General features: G+C 42.0%; 1 protein-coding gene across 1 annotated transcript in view; it reads left to right on the top strand.

Annotated features, from left to right (window-relative positions):
- The window catches only part of pcdh15b (protocadherin-related 15b), a 799002-nt gene that overhangs the window by 762358 nt on the left and 19268 nt on the right, over positions 1 to 17376 (top strand). Inside the window, exons 35-37 of the mRNA XM_059653150.1 lie at positions 10710 to 10731; positions 10886 to 10924; positions 11126 to 11199. Coding sequence (XP_059509133.1) covers positions 10710 to 10731; positions 10886 to 10924; positions 11126 to 11199 — 135 coding nt within the window. The remainder of the gene's footprint in view (positions 1 to 10709; positions 10732 to 10885; positions 10925 to 11125; positions 11200 to 17376) is intronic.

The following is a 17376-nucleotide window of genomic DNA, read 5'->3' as shown; positions in this document are numbered from 1 at the left end:
GGATGCTGGCCTCCTCTGGAGTGTCATGAGAGGAGGCTTCTGAGGGGGACCTGTGTGTGATACCTCCTCCACTCGTGTGTCTACTCGCACTGCCTTGCCTCCATGTAAGAAAGGGGCACCTGGAATGAGATCAAGGTCTGTCATTGCGGAGCACCAGTGGCTGAATCAATGGAGTGCAGGTTCTCTATATAGATTCAGTAGATCCTGAAAGTGCTAGACCTGGCTGTCAGTGTCAGCTGGCAACCTGCCCGTGGCGGCAGCCAGACATGCTAGAGACCGCATAGTACCTCCAACATTCAAGGGAATTCACCCAGTGCTTCTAACAGACCTCCCCACTGCTCCTGTGTCTTCTTGTGCATTTAAATGAAGCTGCTAATTGCCGACACCAGGCGTCTTCTCCTGTGTGGGGTTAAGAATCCTCCAAGTGCCAATGACGCCGGGCAATCTTTATCCTTAGCCCGCTGCAGAGACAAGTTGGCGAAATGCTCAGAAACAGTAGCTTGTAACACTATTCCAGCTAAAATACACCCCTGATGTGTCAGTAACTGGGTTGCTGGAAGGTTCATGAGGCAGCCTTGCTGGTGTATCCTCTGAGGGATTAGTGCGTTTTTACCCCCAGAGGTGGTGGAGGATGTGTCTTGTGGGGCCACCCTTTGATTGTGGAGGCTGTGCAAATTCTGAAAGAAAAAATGACATGAGAAACAAGATAGAAGTTTGAGCATGTTAATAGTACAAGAGTACATTCACAGTGACAGTACTGTCACCTAAACCCTGCAGGAAATACTTATTTCTAATTTTCCAACATTCAAACCAATATCTATTGGCCATCCATTCATTATGATGTTTTTGCTGCTCTCGCTCTGCCAACACATTCAATTTTCATCTCTTCAAATACCTTCATTGTCTTTCCCTGCACAGTCTCTAATATTCCCAACCTAATAAACCCTCCTTTAATTTACACTTAGAACATAGAACATAGAACATAGAACAGTACAGCACAGAACAGGCCCTTCAGCCCACAATGTTGTGCCGACCATTGATCCTCATGTATGCACCCTCAAATTTCTGTGACCATATACATGTCCAGCAGTCTCTTAAATGACCCCAATGACCTTGCTTCCACAACTGCTGCTGGCAACGCATTCCATGCTCTCACAACTCTCTGCGGAAAGAACCTACCTCTGACATCCCCTCTATACTTTCCACCAACCAGCTTAAAACTATGACCCCTCGTGCTAGCCATTTCTGCCCTGGGAAATAGTCTCTGGCTATCAACTCTATCTATGCCTCTCATTATCTTGTATACCTCAATTAGGTCCCCTCTCCTCCTCCTTTTCTCCAATGAAAAGAGATCGAGCTCAGTCAACCTCTCTTCATAAGATAAGCCCTCCAGTCCAGGCAGCATCCTCGTAAACCTCCTCTGAACCCTCTCCAAAGCATCCACATCTTTCCTATAATAGGGCGCCCAGAACTGGACGCAGTATTCCAAGTGCGTCTAACCAAAGTTTTATAGAGCTGCAACAAGATCTCACGACTCTTAAACTCAATCCCCCTGTTAATGAAAGCCAAAACACCATATGCTTTCTTAACAACCCTGTCCACTTGGGTGGCCATTTTAAGGGATCTATGTATCTGCACACCAAGATCCCTCTGTTCCTCCACGCTGCCAAGAATCCTATCCTTAATCCTGTACTCAGCTTTCAAATTCGACCTTCCAAAATGCATCACCTCGCATTTATCCAGGTTGAACTCCATCTGCCACCTCTCAGCCCATCTCTGCATCCTGTCAATGTCCCGCTGCAGCCTACAACAGCCCTCTACACTGTCAACGACACCTCCGACCTTTGTGTCGTCTGCAAACTTGCTGACCCATCCTTCAATCCCCTCATCCAAGTCATTAATAAAAACTACAAACAGTAGAGGCCCAAGGACAGAGCCCTGTGGAACCCCACTCACCACTGACTTCCAGGCAGAATATTTTCCTTCTACTACCACTCGCTGTCTTCTGTTGGCCAGCCAATTCTGTATCCAAGCAGCTAAGTTCCCCTGTATCCCATTCCTCCTGACCTTCTGAATGAGCCTACCATGGGGAACCTTATCAAATGCCTTACTGAAGTCCATATACACCACATCCACAGCTCGACCCTCATCAACCTTTCTAGTCACATCCTCAAAAAACTCGATAAGGTTTGTAAGGCATGACCTACCCCTCACAAAGCCGTGTTGACTGTATTTGATCAAGCCATGCTCTTCCAGATGGTCATAAATCTTATCCCTCAGAATCCTTTCTAACACCTTGCAGACGACAGACGTGAGACTTACCGGTCTATAATTGCCAGGGATTTCCCTATTTCCTTTCTTGAAGAGAGGAATTACATTTGCCTCTCTCCAGTCCTCAGGTACGACTCCAGTGGAGAGCGAGGATGCAAAGATCTTCGCAAGTGGCAAAGCAATTGCATTTCTCGCTTCCCAAAGCAGCCGAGGACAAATCTGGTCCGGGCCTGGCGACTTGTCAATCTTAATGTTTGACAAAATTTTCAGCACATCAGCTTCCTCTATCTCTATCCATTCCAGCATGCACACCTGCTCTTCAAAGGTTTCATTCACTACAAAGTTCGTTTCTTTCGTAAAGACAGAAGCAAAAAACTCATTTAGGGCTTCCCCTACCTCCTCAGGCTCCACACACAAGCTCCCTATGCTATCCCTGATCGGCCCTACTCTTTCTTTGATCATTCTCTTATTCCTCACGTAAGTGTAAAATGCCTTTGTGTTTTCCCTGATTCGTTCTGCCAAGCCTTTCTCGTGCCCCCTCCTGGCTCTCCTCAGACCATTTTTGAGCTCCTTCCTTGCCTGCGTGTAATCCTTTCTAGCTGAACTTGACCCTAGCTTCCTCCACCTTATGTAAGCTACCTTCTTCCTTTTCACTAGAAGCTCCACCGCTCTCGTCATCCAAGGTTCCTTTATCTTACCCCTTCTTGCCTGTCTCAGAGGGACATATTTACTCATCACTCCCAACAACTGTTCCTTAAACAGTCTCCACATGTCTATAGTTCCCTTACCATGGAACAACTGCTCCCAGTCCATGCTTCCTAACTCATGTCTAATCGCATCATATTTTCCTCTTCCCCAATTAAATATCCTCCCATTTTGCCTAATCCTCTCCTTCTCCATAGCTATGTAGAATGTGAGGCAGTTATGGTCACTATCACCAAAATGCTCTCCCACCACAAGATCTGATACCTGCCCCGGCTCGTTTCCGAGCACCAAGTCTAGAATGGCCTCTCCCCTCGTCGGCCTGTCAACGTACTGCATTAGGAAACCCTCCTGAACACACCTTACAAAAACAGCTCCATTCAAATCTTCTGCTCGAAGGAGGTTCCAATCAATATTAGGAAAGTTAAAGTCACCCATTACAACAACCCTACTGCGTGCACACTTTTCCAAAATCTGTCGACCTATGCTTTCTTCAATCTCCCTGCTGCTATTGGGAGGCCTGTAGTAAACCCCTAATGAGGTGACTACTCTCTTGCTGTTCCTAATTTCCACCCATACTGACTCAGTAGGCAGATCTTCCTCGACAATGGAAGCTTCTGTAGCTGTGATACCCTCTCTGATTAGTAGTGCTACACCCCCTCCTCTTTTTCCCCCCTCCCTATTCTTTTTAAATGTTCTGAACCCTGGAAGATCCAGCAACCATTCCTGCCCATGAGAAACCCATGTCTCTGTTATGGCCACAACATCATAGCACCAGGTACTGATCCATGCTCTAAGTTCATCACTTTTATTCCTGATACTCCTTGCATTAAAGCAAACACACTTTAACCGATCCCTTGGTTCCTTCCCAGGAAAATCCTTCCCACTAGCTGGTCGACCTCTTGCTACTGCCTCACCTGCATCAACGCTCACTTCATGAACATTGACCAGTTGTGCATCTGCCTCTCATTGATTCATCCTAAAAACAATGCCTGTGGGTTCCTTCCTCCTCGTCCCTAATGTATATTATGCTTCTCAATTTTTCTGACTATTTTGAAAGCTTCCCAAAATCCATTTTTGACTAAGCTTTTAGACAGCATTTCTAACTCCCCAACCATGATACAGTAGCTCCTCCTTTACCACTGCAGGCAGTTTCATATATTTCCCACTTCCTCTACCGAAAAGAAAGCTACCATTGCATTTAAACTTATTGAAGCTGCTTCTCATTCTCAAATTATTTTATTACCTTTTATTATTTTATTATTTTATAGTTATTACCTTCAAAGTTAGACATTCCCCATTATGGTCAGTACGGTTTTCAACATGGCTACATTCCTAAATCCCAAAGACTGTATTTAAATCCTCTTCCCCCTCTGTGTATCCCAACTATCAAATCTAGACTGTCTGCACCTTCTTCAGTGCCAGCCTATCATTCCCAGCCTCAAAACAATGATAGGTAGCCATTACAGAAACATAGCTCATGGAGGATAGGACTGGCAGCTCAATGTTCCAAAAGTTTAGATGCTATAGGAAGGATAGAAAGGGAGGCAAGAAAGGAAGGTGTTGGTGCTTTTGATTTTTAAAATTTATTATTTATTATTGTCACATGTACCAAGATACAGTGAAAAGCGTTGTGTTGCATGCTGACCAGGCAAATCTTACCCTACATGAGTACCTCAGGGTTATAGAACAGAATGCAACATATAATATTACAGCTACGAAGAAAGTGCAGAGAAAGATCGTTTATATATATGGGAGGTCCATTCATAAGTCTATTAACAACAGGGAAGAAGCTGTTCTTAAATCTGTTGGTATATGTTTTCAAACTTTTATATCATCTGCCTGATGGAAGAGGGTGGAAGAAAGTTTCACTAGGGAGGGTAGGGTCTTTGATTATGATGGCTGCTTTCCCAAGACAGCAGGAAATATAGATGGAGTTTTTGGAAGGAAGGCTAGTTTGCATGCTCACAACTCTCTATAATTTCTAGCAGTCTGGGCAGAGGAGTTGTCACCCTGGTCCGTGTTGAATCCTGGATAGGATGCTTTCTGTGCTGTGTCTATAAAAAATGGTAAGAGTCATCGTGGACTCGTTGTGATTAAGGAAAACATTACTGCTGTTCTTAGGATATATCAGCAAGATCATCCATTGAAGCTGTATGGATCAAACACAGAAATAAGAAAAGGATGATCACCTTGATGAAATTGAATAATTGTAAGTCCCCCAAAAGTCAGCAGGAAATTGATGAGCAAATATGTAAAGAGATCTCAGACATATGTAGAGATAATAGAGTTATAATTGTAGGGGATTTTAACTTCCCAAAAGTAGATTGGGATGGCCATCATTTCAAGGGCTTGGATGGTGAGGAATTTGTTAAATATGTTCAAGAAAACATTTTTTTATCAATACGTAATTAGTAGAGATGGAGCAAAAAGTTGACCTTTGCTTTGGAAATAAGGCAAGGCAAATGATTTTTTTTTCTATTCGTTTGTGGGATGTGGGCGTCACTGGCTGGCCAGCATTTTTTGCCCATCCCTAGTTGCTCTTGAGAAGGTGGTGGTGAGCTGCCTTCTTGAACCGCTACAGTCCTCCTGCTGTCTGTTGACCCACAATGCTATTAGAGAAGAAGTCCCAAGATTTTGACCCAGTGACAGTGAAGGAACAGCGATGTATTTCCAAGTCAGGATGGTGAGTGCCTCGGAGGGGAACCTAAAGGGGGTGGTGTTCCCATATGCTTGCTGCCCTTGTCCTTCTAGATGAAAGTTTGGAAGGTGTTGTCTGAGGATCTTTGGTGAATTTCTGCAGTGCACCTTGTAGATAGTAAACACTGCTGCTACTGAGCTATTTGAGCCGAGATTCACCTGCACCCATCCAACCTCATCTATTGTATCCATTGCTCCTGATATAGTCTCCTTTATATCTCAGAGACCAAACACAGGCTCAGGAACTAGTTTACACAGTATCTGCACTCTGAACACACCAACCAACCCGACCCTCCGGTTGCTGTCCATTTTAACTACCCCTCCCACACCCCTGAGGACATGTTTATCCTTAGGGGCTCCTCCACTGCCAGAGTGAGGCCAAATGTTAACTGGAGGATGAACACCTGATATTTCACCTTGGGATCTTACAGCCCAGTGGCCTTAATATTTACTTCAACAGCTTCAAAATCCCTCCATCCCTAATCTTATCCCATGTCCAGCCCTCCGCCTCTTCCTCGCCTCCCTGACCTGACCTAACCTGTCCATCTTCCTACTCAGCTATCTGCTCCACCCTTCCCACTGACCAATCACAATAACCCCTGCCTGCTTCCACCTGCCCAGCCCCAACACCCTCCCTTTATTTATTACTGATCTCACCTTGCCCTCCCAGTCCTAATGAAGGGTTTTGGCCTGAAACGTTGACTTTCCTGCTCCTCAGATGCTGTCTGACCTGATGTGCTTTTCCATTCCACACCTACTGGTTCAGAGGCATTATGTTCCTGTCTGAAGGACAAGGCTGGTAAGAGTAGGGAACATTGGATGAATAAAGATATTGAAGCCCTGGTCAAGAATAAGAAGAAGTCATATATTAGGTATGGACAGTTGGGATCAAGTGAATCTCTTCAAGAGTATAAAGAGTGTGGGGACATTTTTAAGAGAGAAATCAGGAGGGCAGGAAGGAGATATAAGAAAGCCTTGGTGGAAAAGGTAAAGGGTAACCCCAAAAAAATTCTACAAGCACATAGACAACAAAAGAGCAACTGGGGAGAGAATACAAATCAACAAATTTGTCTATGTGTGGAACTACAGGGCATGAGAGAGATACTAAACAAACAATTTGCATCAGTTTTTATTGTGGACAAAGAAATGAAGGTGACATAACTCAGGTACCTTGAAAACAGTCCACATTAGAGATGGGGAGGTGCTGGAGGTCTCAACAAACATAAAAGTGGATATATCTCTGAGATATATCTCAAGTGTATCCCAGAATATTGTAGGAAGTTAGGGGGAAAAGTTGTGGGAGATACCTGTATTATCTACAGCCATGGTTCAGCTGCCAGAGGACTGGAGGGTGGCTAATTGTATGCCTTTATTTAAGAAAGGCTATGAGGAGAAAACTGGGAACATTAGACCAGTGAACCTGACATCAGTAGTGTGTAAGTTGTTGGAGAGTATTCTGAGAAATTGTATTTTCATGCATTTGGAGAAGCAAGGACTGATTAGGCATAGTTAGCGTGGGTTTGTGTGTGGGAAATTGTGTCTCTCAAATTTTTTTCGGTTTTTTGAGGATGTAACCAAAAAGATTGATGAGGGTGGAACAGGAGACATTGTCTTGTAAAGCTTTTGACAAGGTTCCACATGGCAGACTAATTGCTAAAGTTAGATCACGTGGCATTCAGGAAGAGCTTGCCCATTGGATACAAAATTGGCTGGATGGTTGTGAGATAGAGGGTAGTGGTGAGGGGGTTGTTCTTTGGACTGGTGTCCTGTGACCAATGATGTTCTGCAGGGATCAGTGCAGGGCCCACTTTGTTTATCATTTATGTAAGTGATTTGGATAAGAATTTGGGAAGCTTGGCTAATAAGATTGCACATGACACAAAATTGGGCCAGTGACTGAGGAGTGTCAGTTGGAGTTTAATTTGAATAGGTGCGAGGTAATGTGTTTTGGTAAAACAGACAAGGGCAGGACATATACATTTAATCGTAGGGCCCTGGTTAGTGTTGAACAGAGAGACCTAGGGGTTCAGGGACACTGTTCTTTGAAAGTTGCATCACATGGACATGGTCATTAAGAAGGTGTTTAGCACACTTGCCTTAATTGCTCAGACCATTACGTATAGGAGTTGGGATGTCATTTTGAAGTAAGAATGCTGTTATTAAATTGAAGTGGATTCAAAGAAGACTTACCAGGATGTTTCTGGGACTGGAGAATTTGGGTTATAGGGAGAGGCTGAAGTGTAGAAGTTTGAGGGGTGACCTTAGAGAGGTTAATAAAATCATGAGGGGAATAGAGAAGGCAAATAGCAAAGGTCTTTTCCCTCAGGTCGAGGAATTCAAAACTAGAGGGCATATTTTTAAGGTGAGAGGAGAAAAATTTAAAATGGATCTAAGGGGCAACATTTTCACACACAGTGTGGTTTATATATGGAGTGAACTGCCAGAGGAGGTAGTGGATGCATGTACGGTTACAAAATTGAAAAGACATTTGGACAATTACACAAATATGAAAGGTTTAGGTGGATATGAGCCAAACACAGGCAGGCCAGACTAGTTTAATTTGGACGAGTTGGTGAACGTGGCCGAGTTGGACCGATGCATCTGCTTCCATGTTGTAAATCTCTATGACTCTAGGTCCAAGTTTGGTCCTGACTCTCTTTTATCGAAATTTTATTTCTGCATCATCAAATCACTGCTTCCCAATTTTACATATTTTCAATATAAGAGTTTTCAAGCCCAGTGATACCTTTTCAATTTTTCTTCAGTAGAGAGTAGGTAAGGATAGAAAGTTTGATACAAAGAAACTAAGCGCCAGATACCTTTCTGGTTTGTGTAATTCTATTGTTTCATTCTAACCTGCTGTAAATTCCACTGAAAGTGAGATGTTGATCTCATTCCCTGTTTCGAAAACTCCAGGGCATGATGCTTAATCTTCAATTAAAAAATAATCTTTACTACAGGACTAAAAGCTTCAAGTTGTTTTGAAAAGCACTAATTCTAACAATAATCACTTAAACTGTACTTTTTTTTTGGCCTGCACTAAACATTTGATGCCTCTGTGCAATGAAGGGTTAAAAGCTGATTAACTGATTAAGTATCAGTATGTAACCATTAACACACCCTTAAAGCATTGTGCATTGGTTAACACAATAAAATTGTCTGTTTTAGCCTTGCAAACAAATTCTGTGCATCACTGTTTGGAGATGCCAGATGCAAGATAATATTAAGTAGCCTTTTGTGAACATCAAATTATCCATCTTGATAAATCTACATATTAATTCCTCATTACTTTCACATCAGAGGACAATTGGAGTAATTTGCTTTTGATCATCATATGCTGGCACTGAATTCTAATTTTTAGTCTATGCAGATTGTGACTTTATTCATGACAATAAATCATCAATCATGCCTTTCCATTTCTCCGCTGTGTACGCAAATGTGTTTACTGAAATATTTTGAACTTTTTTATTCTCTTGCCTTGCTTTCCCTTCTAAATGTGAATCACAGTAATTAATTACAGAATGTGACTTGGAATATTATAACTCACAAGAATCTAAGTTGTTGTGTTTCTCTTGTTTGTTGGATAGCACTGCACATTACACCTTTTGCCATGCACAAGCTGAGATATTCAGTCTGTTGTGAGATAACACAGTTTGGAGCTGGAGGAACACAGCAGGCCAGGCAGCATCAGAGGACCAAGAAAGCTGATGTTTCGGGTCAGGACCCTTCTCCAGAAATGGGGGAAAGGGAAGGGAGTTCGAAAATGGGGGCAGGGGAAGGGGAGTTCAGAAATAGGAAATGTCAGCATTCCTACTCCTCTGATGCTGCCTAGCCTGCTATATTCCTCCAGCTCCATGCTCTGTTATCTCCAGCATCGACAGTGCATACTATCTCAGCCTGATGTGAGATTGTTCTCAGAAAGCAAATAAGATTATTTCATTTCTAAAGTGGGACCATTCCTTTTCCACAGAAATCAAGTGCATCTATACATTTAAATCACAACTATTTTACATTTACCTGTCATGGTTGACCATCTGAGACTGCTTTCAGCATTTTGATACATTCCTGGATAAGAGCTTCCACAGTAATTTGTGACAGTAATCCTTATGAAGCAAGAACAGTACTAAAGGACATTTGCATCTCAAATATATACATAGGAGGACAACTCTAAGTAGCTTTGAATCGGTAATACATATCGTATTTTTTTTATTCACTGAGAGTGTTGCTGGGAAGGCTGGCATTTATTGCCCATCCCTAATTGCCCTTGACTAGATGGTAATGAGGTGCCATCTTGATTCATTGCAGTTCCATGTTGTTGGGAAGACAATTCCAATGATGTTGGCCCAGTGGCAGTCAAGGAACAGCTATGCAATTCCAAATTACGTAGTGTGTGGCTTGGAAGAGAATATGCATATGGCAAGGGGGAATTAAAGGCGCTTTTAGAAAAGCACATGAATAAGCAAGGAATGGAGAGAAATGAACCGTGGGCAGCCAGAAAGGATTAGTTTGACTTAGTGTCATGTTTGGCACAACATCGCAGGGTGAAGGACCTGTTCCTCTGTAGTACTGTTCTTTATTCTATGATATTCTCATATATCAGCTACTTTAAAATAATTATATCACTGTAATACTGGATTCTCGGAATACAAGTCAAGATTTTGATAAGATTCCCTTAAGTTAGGGCTTCCTGATAAAATATTTAATATTTAATTTTACGTTTAGAAAATAAGTAAAGAATTTAATTGTTTTGTTGAATGTATGATGAATAATAGTTACTATTAGTTATGTAGCTTCAATGTGATAGAGCGATTCATATCAAAGGCACAATAATGCACTCACTGCACTATTCTCTTAGCTCAAATGAAGGCACAATGATTGTTATTCCATAATGAACATTTCATTTTTATATTGGTAATGTTAAAGGTTAAACCGCAATATTAATGCTATAAGTTAATAACGTCATTATCTGTTTAATAGTTTCAAATTAAATTTTGGTTGCATTTTAAAATGTGTTATTTGTATACAATTCTTTGCAGGAGGGGATATGGACAACAGGAGGTAAGAATCTCACTTTTTTGCTGATGATTCATCTTTCTGTATATCCTACTACTTCAGATATCTGATGCTTAAAAGTCAACCAAAGATTTCCAAATATTACCTCTTTTACCACCTCCTCCTTTTTGTTCTTTTCTTTCTTACAACTCTTTTCCAGCAACAGCAATTACTGAGGCCCTCGCTGCTTAGACCTGAGGTACAATAGTTTATCTATTGTTTTAATAATTCATCAAAACCTTCTGGCAAGTTAGCAGATGTACATTTCTCTGCATTCAGAATATCAACTTTTCCAATCCTTTATCTGCTCCTGATATGTATTTGTGGTTAGTGATGACAAAAGATTAATATGGTCACACATGAGCACAAATACCCATTATGCGTTTTGTCTGAATGGCAGGAACTCTCCATGGAATCAGGGATTGATCCTGGCCAGGACTACTATGCACAGGAATACTACAATTATGAACCTGGGTAAGCCCCCCGTATGAAGTTTTGAACACTTCTACCAACATATCATGTTTGCCTTCACAAAACCATACCAAGGGTGTTTAGGAAAGGAACATTCGATTCTTCTAATGTATAATGAATATAGAGCAAAGCCATTACAAATCATAACCCATTGTTTTAAACTAAGCTATTGTTTTCTTATGATAAGAAAGTGTAGAGTTGGATGAACACAGCAGGCCGAGCTTAGGAGCACAAAAGCTGACATTTCAGGCCTAGATCCTTCATCAGATTTTGTGCTCCTAAGATGCTGCTTGGCCTGCTGTGTTCATCCAGCTCCACACTGTCTTATCTCGGATTCCCCAGCATCTGCAGTTCCCATTATCTCTATTGTTTTCTTACCTTAATTTTCCAATTATAGCATTCACTTAGTGACAATGTCCAGAGAAATAAAAGGGATTTTCAACTACAAACAACTCACTACTCACCTGGAAAGAGGACTAGCTCATTTGGGCTAACAACTGTTTGTCTTACTCATTTTTCAGGGGGAATTTTAACTGCGAAGCAATGACCTAGTAGTATTATCACTAGACTATTAACCAAGCAACCAGGGTAATTTTCTGAGCACCTGAGTTCAAATCTCACCATGGCTGATGGTGGAATTTGAATTCAATAAAGAATCTGGAGTCAAGAGTCTAATGATGACAATGAAACCAGTGCTGATTGTCAGAAAAACCCATTTGATTCACTAATGTTCTTTAGAGAAGGAAATCTGTTGTACTTGCTTGTTATGGCCTACATGTGACTCCAGACTAACAGCAATATGATTGACTCTTAACTGCCTGCTGAGCAATTAGGAATGGGCAATAAATGGTGGCCTAGCCCATCTCAATTGTCATCACAGGCAACAAATCCTGTTGGTGGTGGCCCGTTATCCAGTGAGTTGTTACAACCCTGACATTCGGCACAGGTCCCAAGCTCCTCGAAGGTTTATTTCCAATAGCATTGCCAATGCTGTCTTGTGGATGACAAAGGTGAATGCCCAGAGGGCGTGGCTAATAACCCCAGGAAGTAACTCAAAGACAAATATCCAACTGCGCTACCATGCTGCCCATGCAAACATGAGGGCCATCATTGAATGGTCTTCTGAAGACGCACTTTCATTGTCTGTGCTACTTCAGGAAAAGCAGGCACTGGACAGTGTTTTCAGTATCATGGCTTTGGGTTTTGTACTGCACATTGTAGTTCAATGATGGGGTGTGACCTTCAAAAAGTGGGGAGCAGACCAAACACTTGTCTTCTCAGATAAGGAAGAAGGGGAGAGTCCGACATGAGGACGTCACTGCTACTAAAGAAATCATGGGCTACCTATTTAAAACAAAGATCACCTGACGTCTTTTCAGACGAGAAGGTCATGAGTCTTTGGAAATCTCTTCCTGATAAAGCATTGGAAGCAGAGTCTTGAATATTTTTCATGCAGAGGTAGATAGATTCTTTTTAAACAAGGGGACGAGAGGTTGTTAGAGGCAGGCGGAAATGTGGATTTGTGATTATAACCGGATCAACGTGGCATTATTTGAGGAACTGATGAGGCTGAGAGCTGAATGGCCTAGTTTCACTCCTGACTGATATGTTTGTATGTCAAGAACCACTTTCCTGTCAGGCAGACCTCAAGCTCATGTTGTCTAAGATGGGTGTTTGCTCCGATGGCAATGTGCTATGCCACTCGGCATCCCCACGGATTGCACGGTTAAGCTCAAAATGTGGAATGTTTTCAACAAGGAGTTATGTATCATCCTTAGGGATAAAGGGATCAAAGGGTATGGAGAGGAAGTGGGAATAGGATACTTAGTTGGATGATCAACTCTGTTCACATTGAATAGCAGAGCAGGCTCGAAGGGCTGAATGGCCTGCTACTGCTGCCCCTATTTTCTATCTTTCTCTGTACTGCAGAGTGCAGGATCCGGGCCCATTGGCAATCTACATGAATCCAATGGGCAGTGGAGCCCATGAGCGGAGGTTATGGTGCTGAGTTCCAGTGTATTTTGAGATTGGGCCTAAAAATAGGCATGAAAGCTCTTGGTGGAGAGAGAGAGGCAGTGATATAGAGGTATTGTCATTGGACTAATCATCTATAATCTCAGAGTAAGGTCTGGAGTTTGAATCTCACCATAGCAGATGGTGAATATCAAATCCAGAAAAAATTCTGTGGTCTCTCTTGGTACAGTGGTAGCCCCTATCTCTGAGCCAGGCAGCCCAGGTTCAAACACCACCTGCTCCTGAGATGTGTCACAACACAGCTGAGCAAGTTTATGAAAAATTGCTATAATTATAGTCAGGGCTGTCCAAGTGCCTTAAGACCTCCACTTACATATTTGCATGAGTTATGTTTGAGTGAAATTCACATCAACGTTAAGACGTGCATGAAAATCGAATCATGTGGACATCCAAAATGAACCTTCTTGTTGACCTTACCAAGATAAAGGCATTGGGCTTTTGAAAGCCTTCAGTCAATGTTCAGTAACTGCACTTTGTAAATTCACATGAGTCATAACAATTAGGATTGAGATCAGTGACCATCTATGACTGTTAATAAATGCCTGGGCTGCTGTTCAGTATGTGTTGACCTGTCTTTATTGATTTTTCCTGTTGCAGCACACAATGGACTTCTTCTCTGTTCCATAGTGACTAAATAAGGGCAAATTGAACCATTTGATACCTGAATTATACATTTCGAGGACTGCTTACTGCTCAGGAAGAATTCAATAACCATCCTTGCCCATACCAACAGACCACAACCATGGGTAATCCAACCCCCATGCCTGGCCTGTGAATATTACACCTATCACAAAAGTTCCATTTGCATTGACTTTCATTTTAACATGGCTAACCTGCACTAATAATGAGGAGAAACATAATGTGCAAGGAATGAAAAAAGAATGATGCTACATGGATTAATGGGCTAATCATGTACAAGGTTAGCAGTAATGATTTAAGATACTGAAGCAATTTTATTCAAGGTTTGCAATTATCTACTCATAAATAAGATTGCATCAGATCATCAAATGATTCCGTGCTGTCCTAACCTTCAAGAGACTTTCTCAGACCTGAATTTCTGAGGTGAAATTTCAGTTCCTAAGAAGTTTGGAATAGCAATCGTGTTCAGTAGAGATAGTTACATTCTAAGCAAACTGAAACTATCTGATACAGAGATATACAGGCAGTATTTTACAAACAAAATTATGTTGTAACGACATTGGAATCAATACCTTGAGATCGAAGAAACCAAATTAATTCATACCCCTTTACCTTCATTCTTCATCATTGTACTAAATTTATGCATGAGTTAATGAAGGTTACATGTGGCTCTCAGAGAGACTATATTTCAAACAGTTTGAATTATCTGAGAATTAAAAGCAGTTTAACAGACCATAGGAATTCAGCAGTAACTGTATTCTGAATATAAATTTGCAGTCAATATTAGTGCCTGAGACTGGTCAGATGAGTTTAGTATGAGAGCCCTTTTTTAGAGCCAACAAGTCATAACAGCATTCGTATAGATTAAAGTCAATGGGATAGAAATTCATGTCGAGCAGTGATAGGATGATATTGATTCGGTTGCCTGTTGTTCACAGCACTTGATGTCTAATTAAATTAACAGCAGCGGAACTAAATATCTGATATTGTGCATAACAGACAAAATATCTAATATTGCCTGGTCTGTGTGACTGTCTGCAATGAATTTCTACCTTAATTGCCTTCCATTTAGCAATGATTCCAGAACTTGCATGAGCTTGTCCTTGTGAGCTAGCACAGATGAACTGGATGCCTTATGTGACAGTATAGAATCTCTTTGGAGCATTTTGTGAACACAGGAACCATTTGAACAGTCTTTGTTAAAGCTGTACTAGATCCAAAAATGTTAAAATTTAATAGTTGAATGTCGTATCAGGATCTTATGGATGTCTGATTTGTAATGGAATGGGGCAACTCGTGCGGGAAGGTCCTCTCTGTCCATCGATATAAAATTTTCACAAGCATTGTGACGAGATTGATTCTAGGCAGCAGTGAGATGCTAGTTGACAGTCATTGTTGCTGGTTAACCATTTGTTTAACACCACAACGTGCCTCATTGGCATTCAGATTCTCATCTTACCAACGTTTGGCAAAGAAGCTAGGGATCAGTAAACTTGTCATGGAAGCAAGTGCAGGAAACTTGCTGATTCAGCTCACTGCTAGCTCTAAATGAACTCAATGTTGGGCACTGAGTGCCAACATCTCCGGGCGTTCTACATGAATACCAGCCATTCACATTCCACATCCAAGGACTTTGGCATCTGACATGTGCCCGCCTCCAATAACCCATATGCTACATCTCCAGCCCATTTACAGGTACCTTCTGCACTTCAATGCTGTGACTCAGGCCGCGCTGACAATATCACTGTAATGTTGCAGCAAGGACACTGGGCTCCCAGGGACACGCACCCAGCCCATAAACTGGACCAGGTTGTATCCCATCAAGTTCACTTGCTATAGTAGCACCCTGCCTGCATGCTCACAGCATTCCCTCCTTGCATTACCTTGCCTTGCCTTTGTGTCACTTTGTCCCCTCAGCTGGCAACACCAGGATCACATTACTGTTATGTTGCCATGCTATTTAGCAAAGACACAAAGCTGGGATGCTCTCTCGGCTGTCAGGAATCGTCAGTCAAGTCAAGGGTAGCCTCCGATACCAGACCAGGCCCTGCTTGGTGCAATCAGAGTCAGGACCCTCTCCCAAATATGGGGCAGCCCACCAGCTGCTTCGAGCCTTCTGCCTAATTCCAGGCTGCCTCCCTCCTGGAATAAAAGAGAGGCAGCTACTGGGGAGATGTAAATGGGCAGCACAGCTATTGCTGTGACTGCAAGTGGGGAAGTGTTCTGATGGAGTGAATAGGGAGCACGGAGAGCAGACAGGATTAGTCGTGTTGGGGGTTGGAATGGGTGGCAGCAAATGGCAAAAAGTTGCAGGCTGGTGGGGATGAGCCTTGGTTGGAGATGGCTACAGTACCAGAGATGGAATAATTGTGGAGTATCAGAGAGAAGGTCATGGACCTTACACTGGCACAGTGGAGAAGGAGATTGACCTTCTTCCTGCAGTGGTGGCCAACCCTCCAGACAGCTGAAACTGTTTGAATCTAATGGCAACCTCAGACCAAGTTGGTATGTTCTGGTGTTGTGGCCTGCCCTACAGATCCTGGAGGAAGAGGAAGTCCCGTCTGAATAAAAAGCTTGTCCAACAGGGACTGCAGATCCCTTCACACAAAACAAACATAAAATTTCCCCCTCTGCCATGTCCAGGGCAAATGTCAACAATTGTGCAGGGCAGCTTTGGGCTGAAGTTTGACCAGCTCCACAACGGGCTTTAAAATGTCTTGCAAATGCAAAGGACGCTGGTGGAGTGGTCAGTTCTTCTAGGAAGGAAAGATGGAGCAGAAATTGAAAGTGAGAGATACCATGGGGTGTGGTTGGTAACTTAATGAGGCAAGTTTGGCAAGCTAGGACGAGAGAATTTGCTTGGCATCACAGTGAAACGAACCCTATCAAAAAGTTCACACAACTCAGCCTTAGCCAAAAAAAAAGTAAGGTTCAAGCCAATGATTTATTTGATTCAACGTGATATAACTGGTAAAGTTTAAATAATGTATCATACAGGAATTAAAAGTTAAAATGTTCATAAGGTGGAACATTTCCACAATTTAGTTGTGATTATATACCTAAGGTTGAATCCTGTCAATAAGTAAAAACTGGGAAAATTGTTGAATTTGGCTTTGGTTTATTTAACCAAGACACTTTGATCGCAAACGCCCTGTCAATTAATACTGAGGGATGTCTTTCTACAACAGCTAGACCATTTAAATATAGTTTGGCAAAGCTCTGATATTATTTGTTACTATTCCTTTTTATGAATATCAGCTATTGTTGTTCTGTACAAAAGTTAAAGATGACTTAAATATGCTCAATCTTATCTAAGATTACAAAATATTTTGTTATACTGCTGTATTCCTATATTTTTTGTCTGTGTTATTAAATCTTTGCTGCTAAGTATTTACATGGTGGAGTAACAGTAGGAACGGTTGATGCTGGAGAATCTGAGATAATATGATGTGAAACTGGATGAACACAGCAGGCCGAGCAGGAAATTTTGATTTTTCGGGTCGAGAC

Source organism: Stegostoma tigrinum, chromosome 20 (genome assembly GCF_030684315.1).
Source record: "Stegostoma tigrinum isolate sSteTig4 chromosome 20, sSteTig4.hap1, whole genome shotgun sequence".
In the NCBI taxonomy this organism is placed as follows: domain Eukaryota; kingdom Metazoa; phylum Chordata; class Chondrichthyes; order Orectolobiformes; family Stegostomatidae; genus Stegostoma; species Stegostoma tigrinum.
Note: the sequence above shows the minus strand (reverse complement) of the source record. Positions and strands in the feature narration are given on the sequence as shown.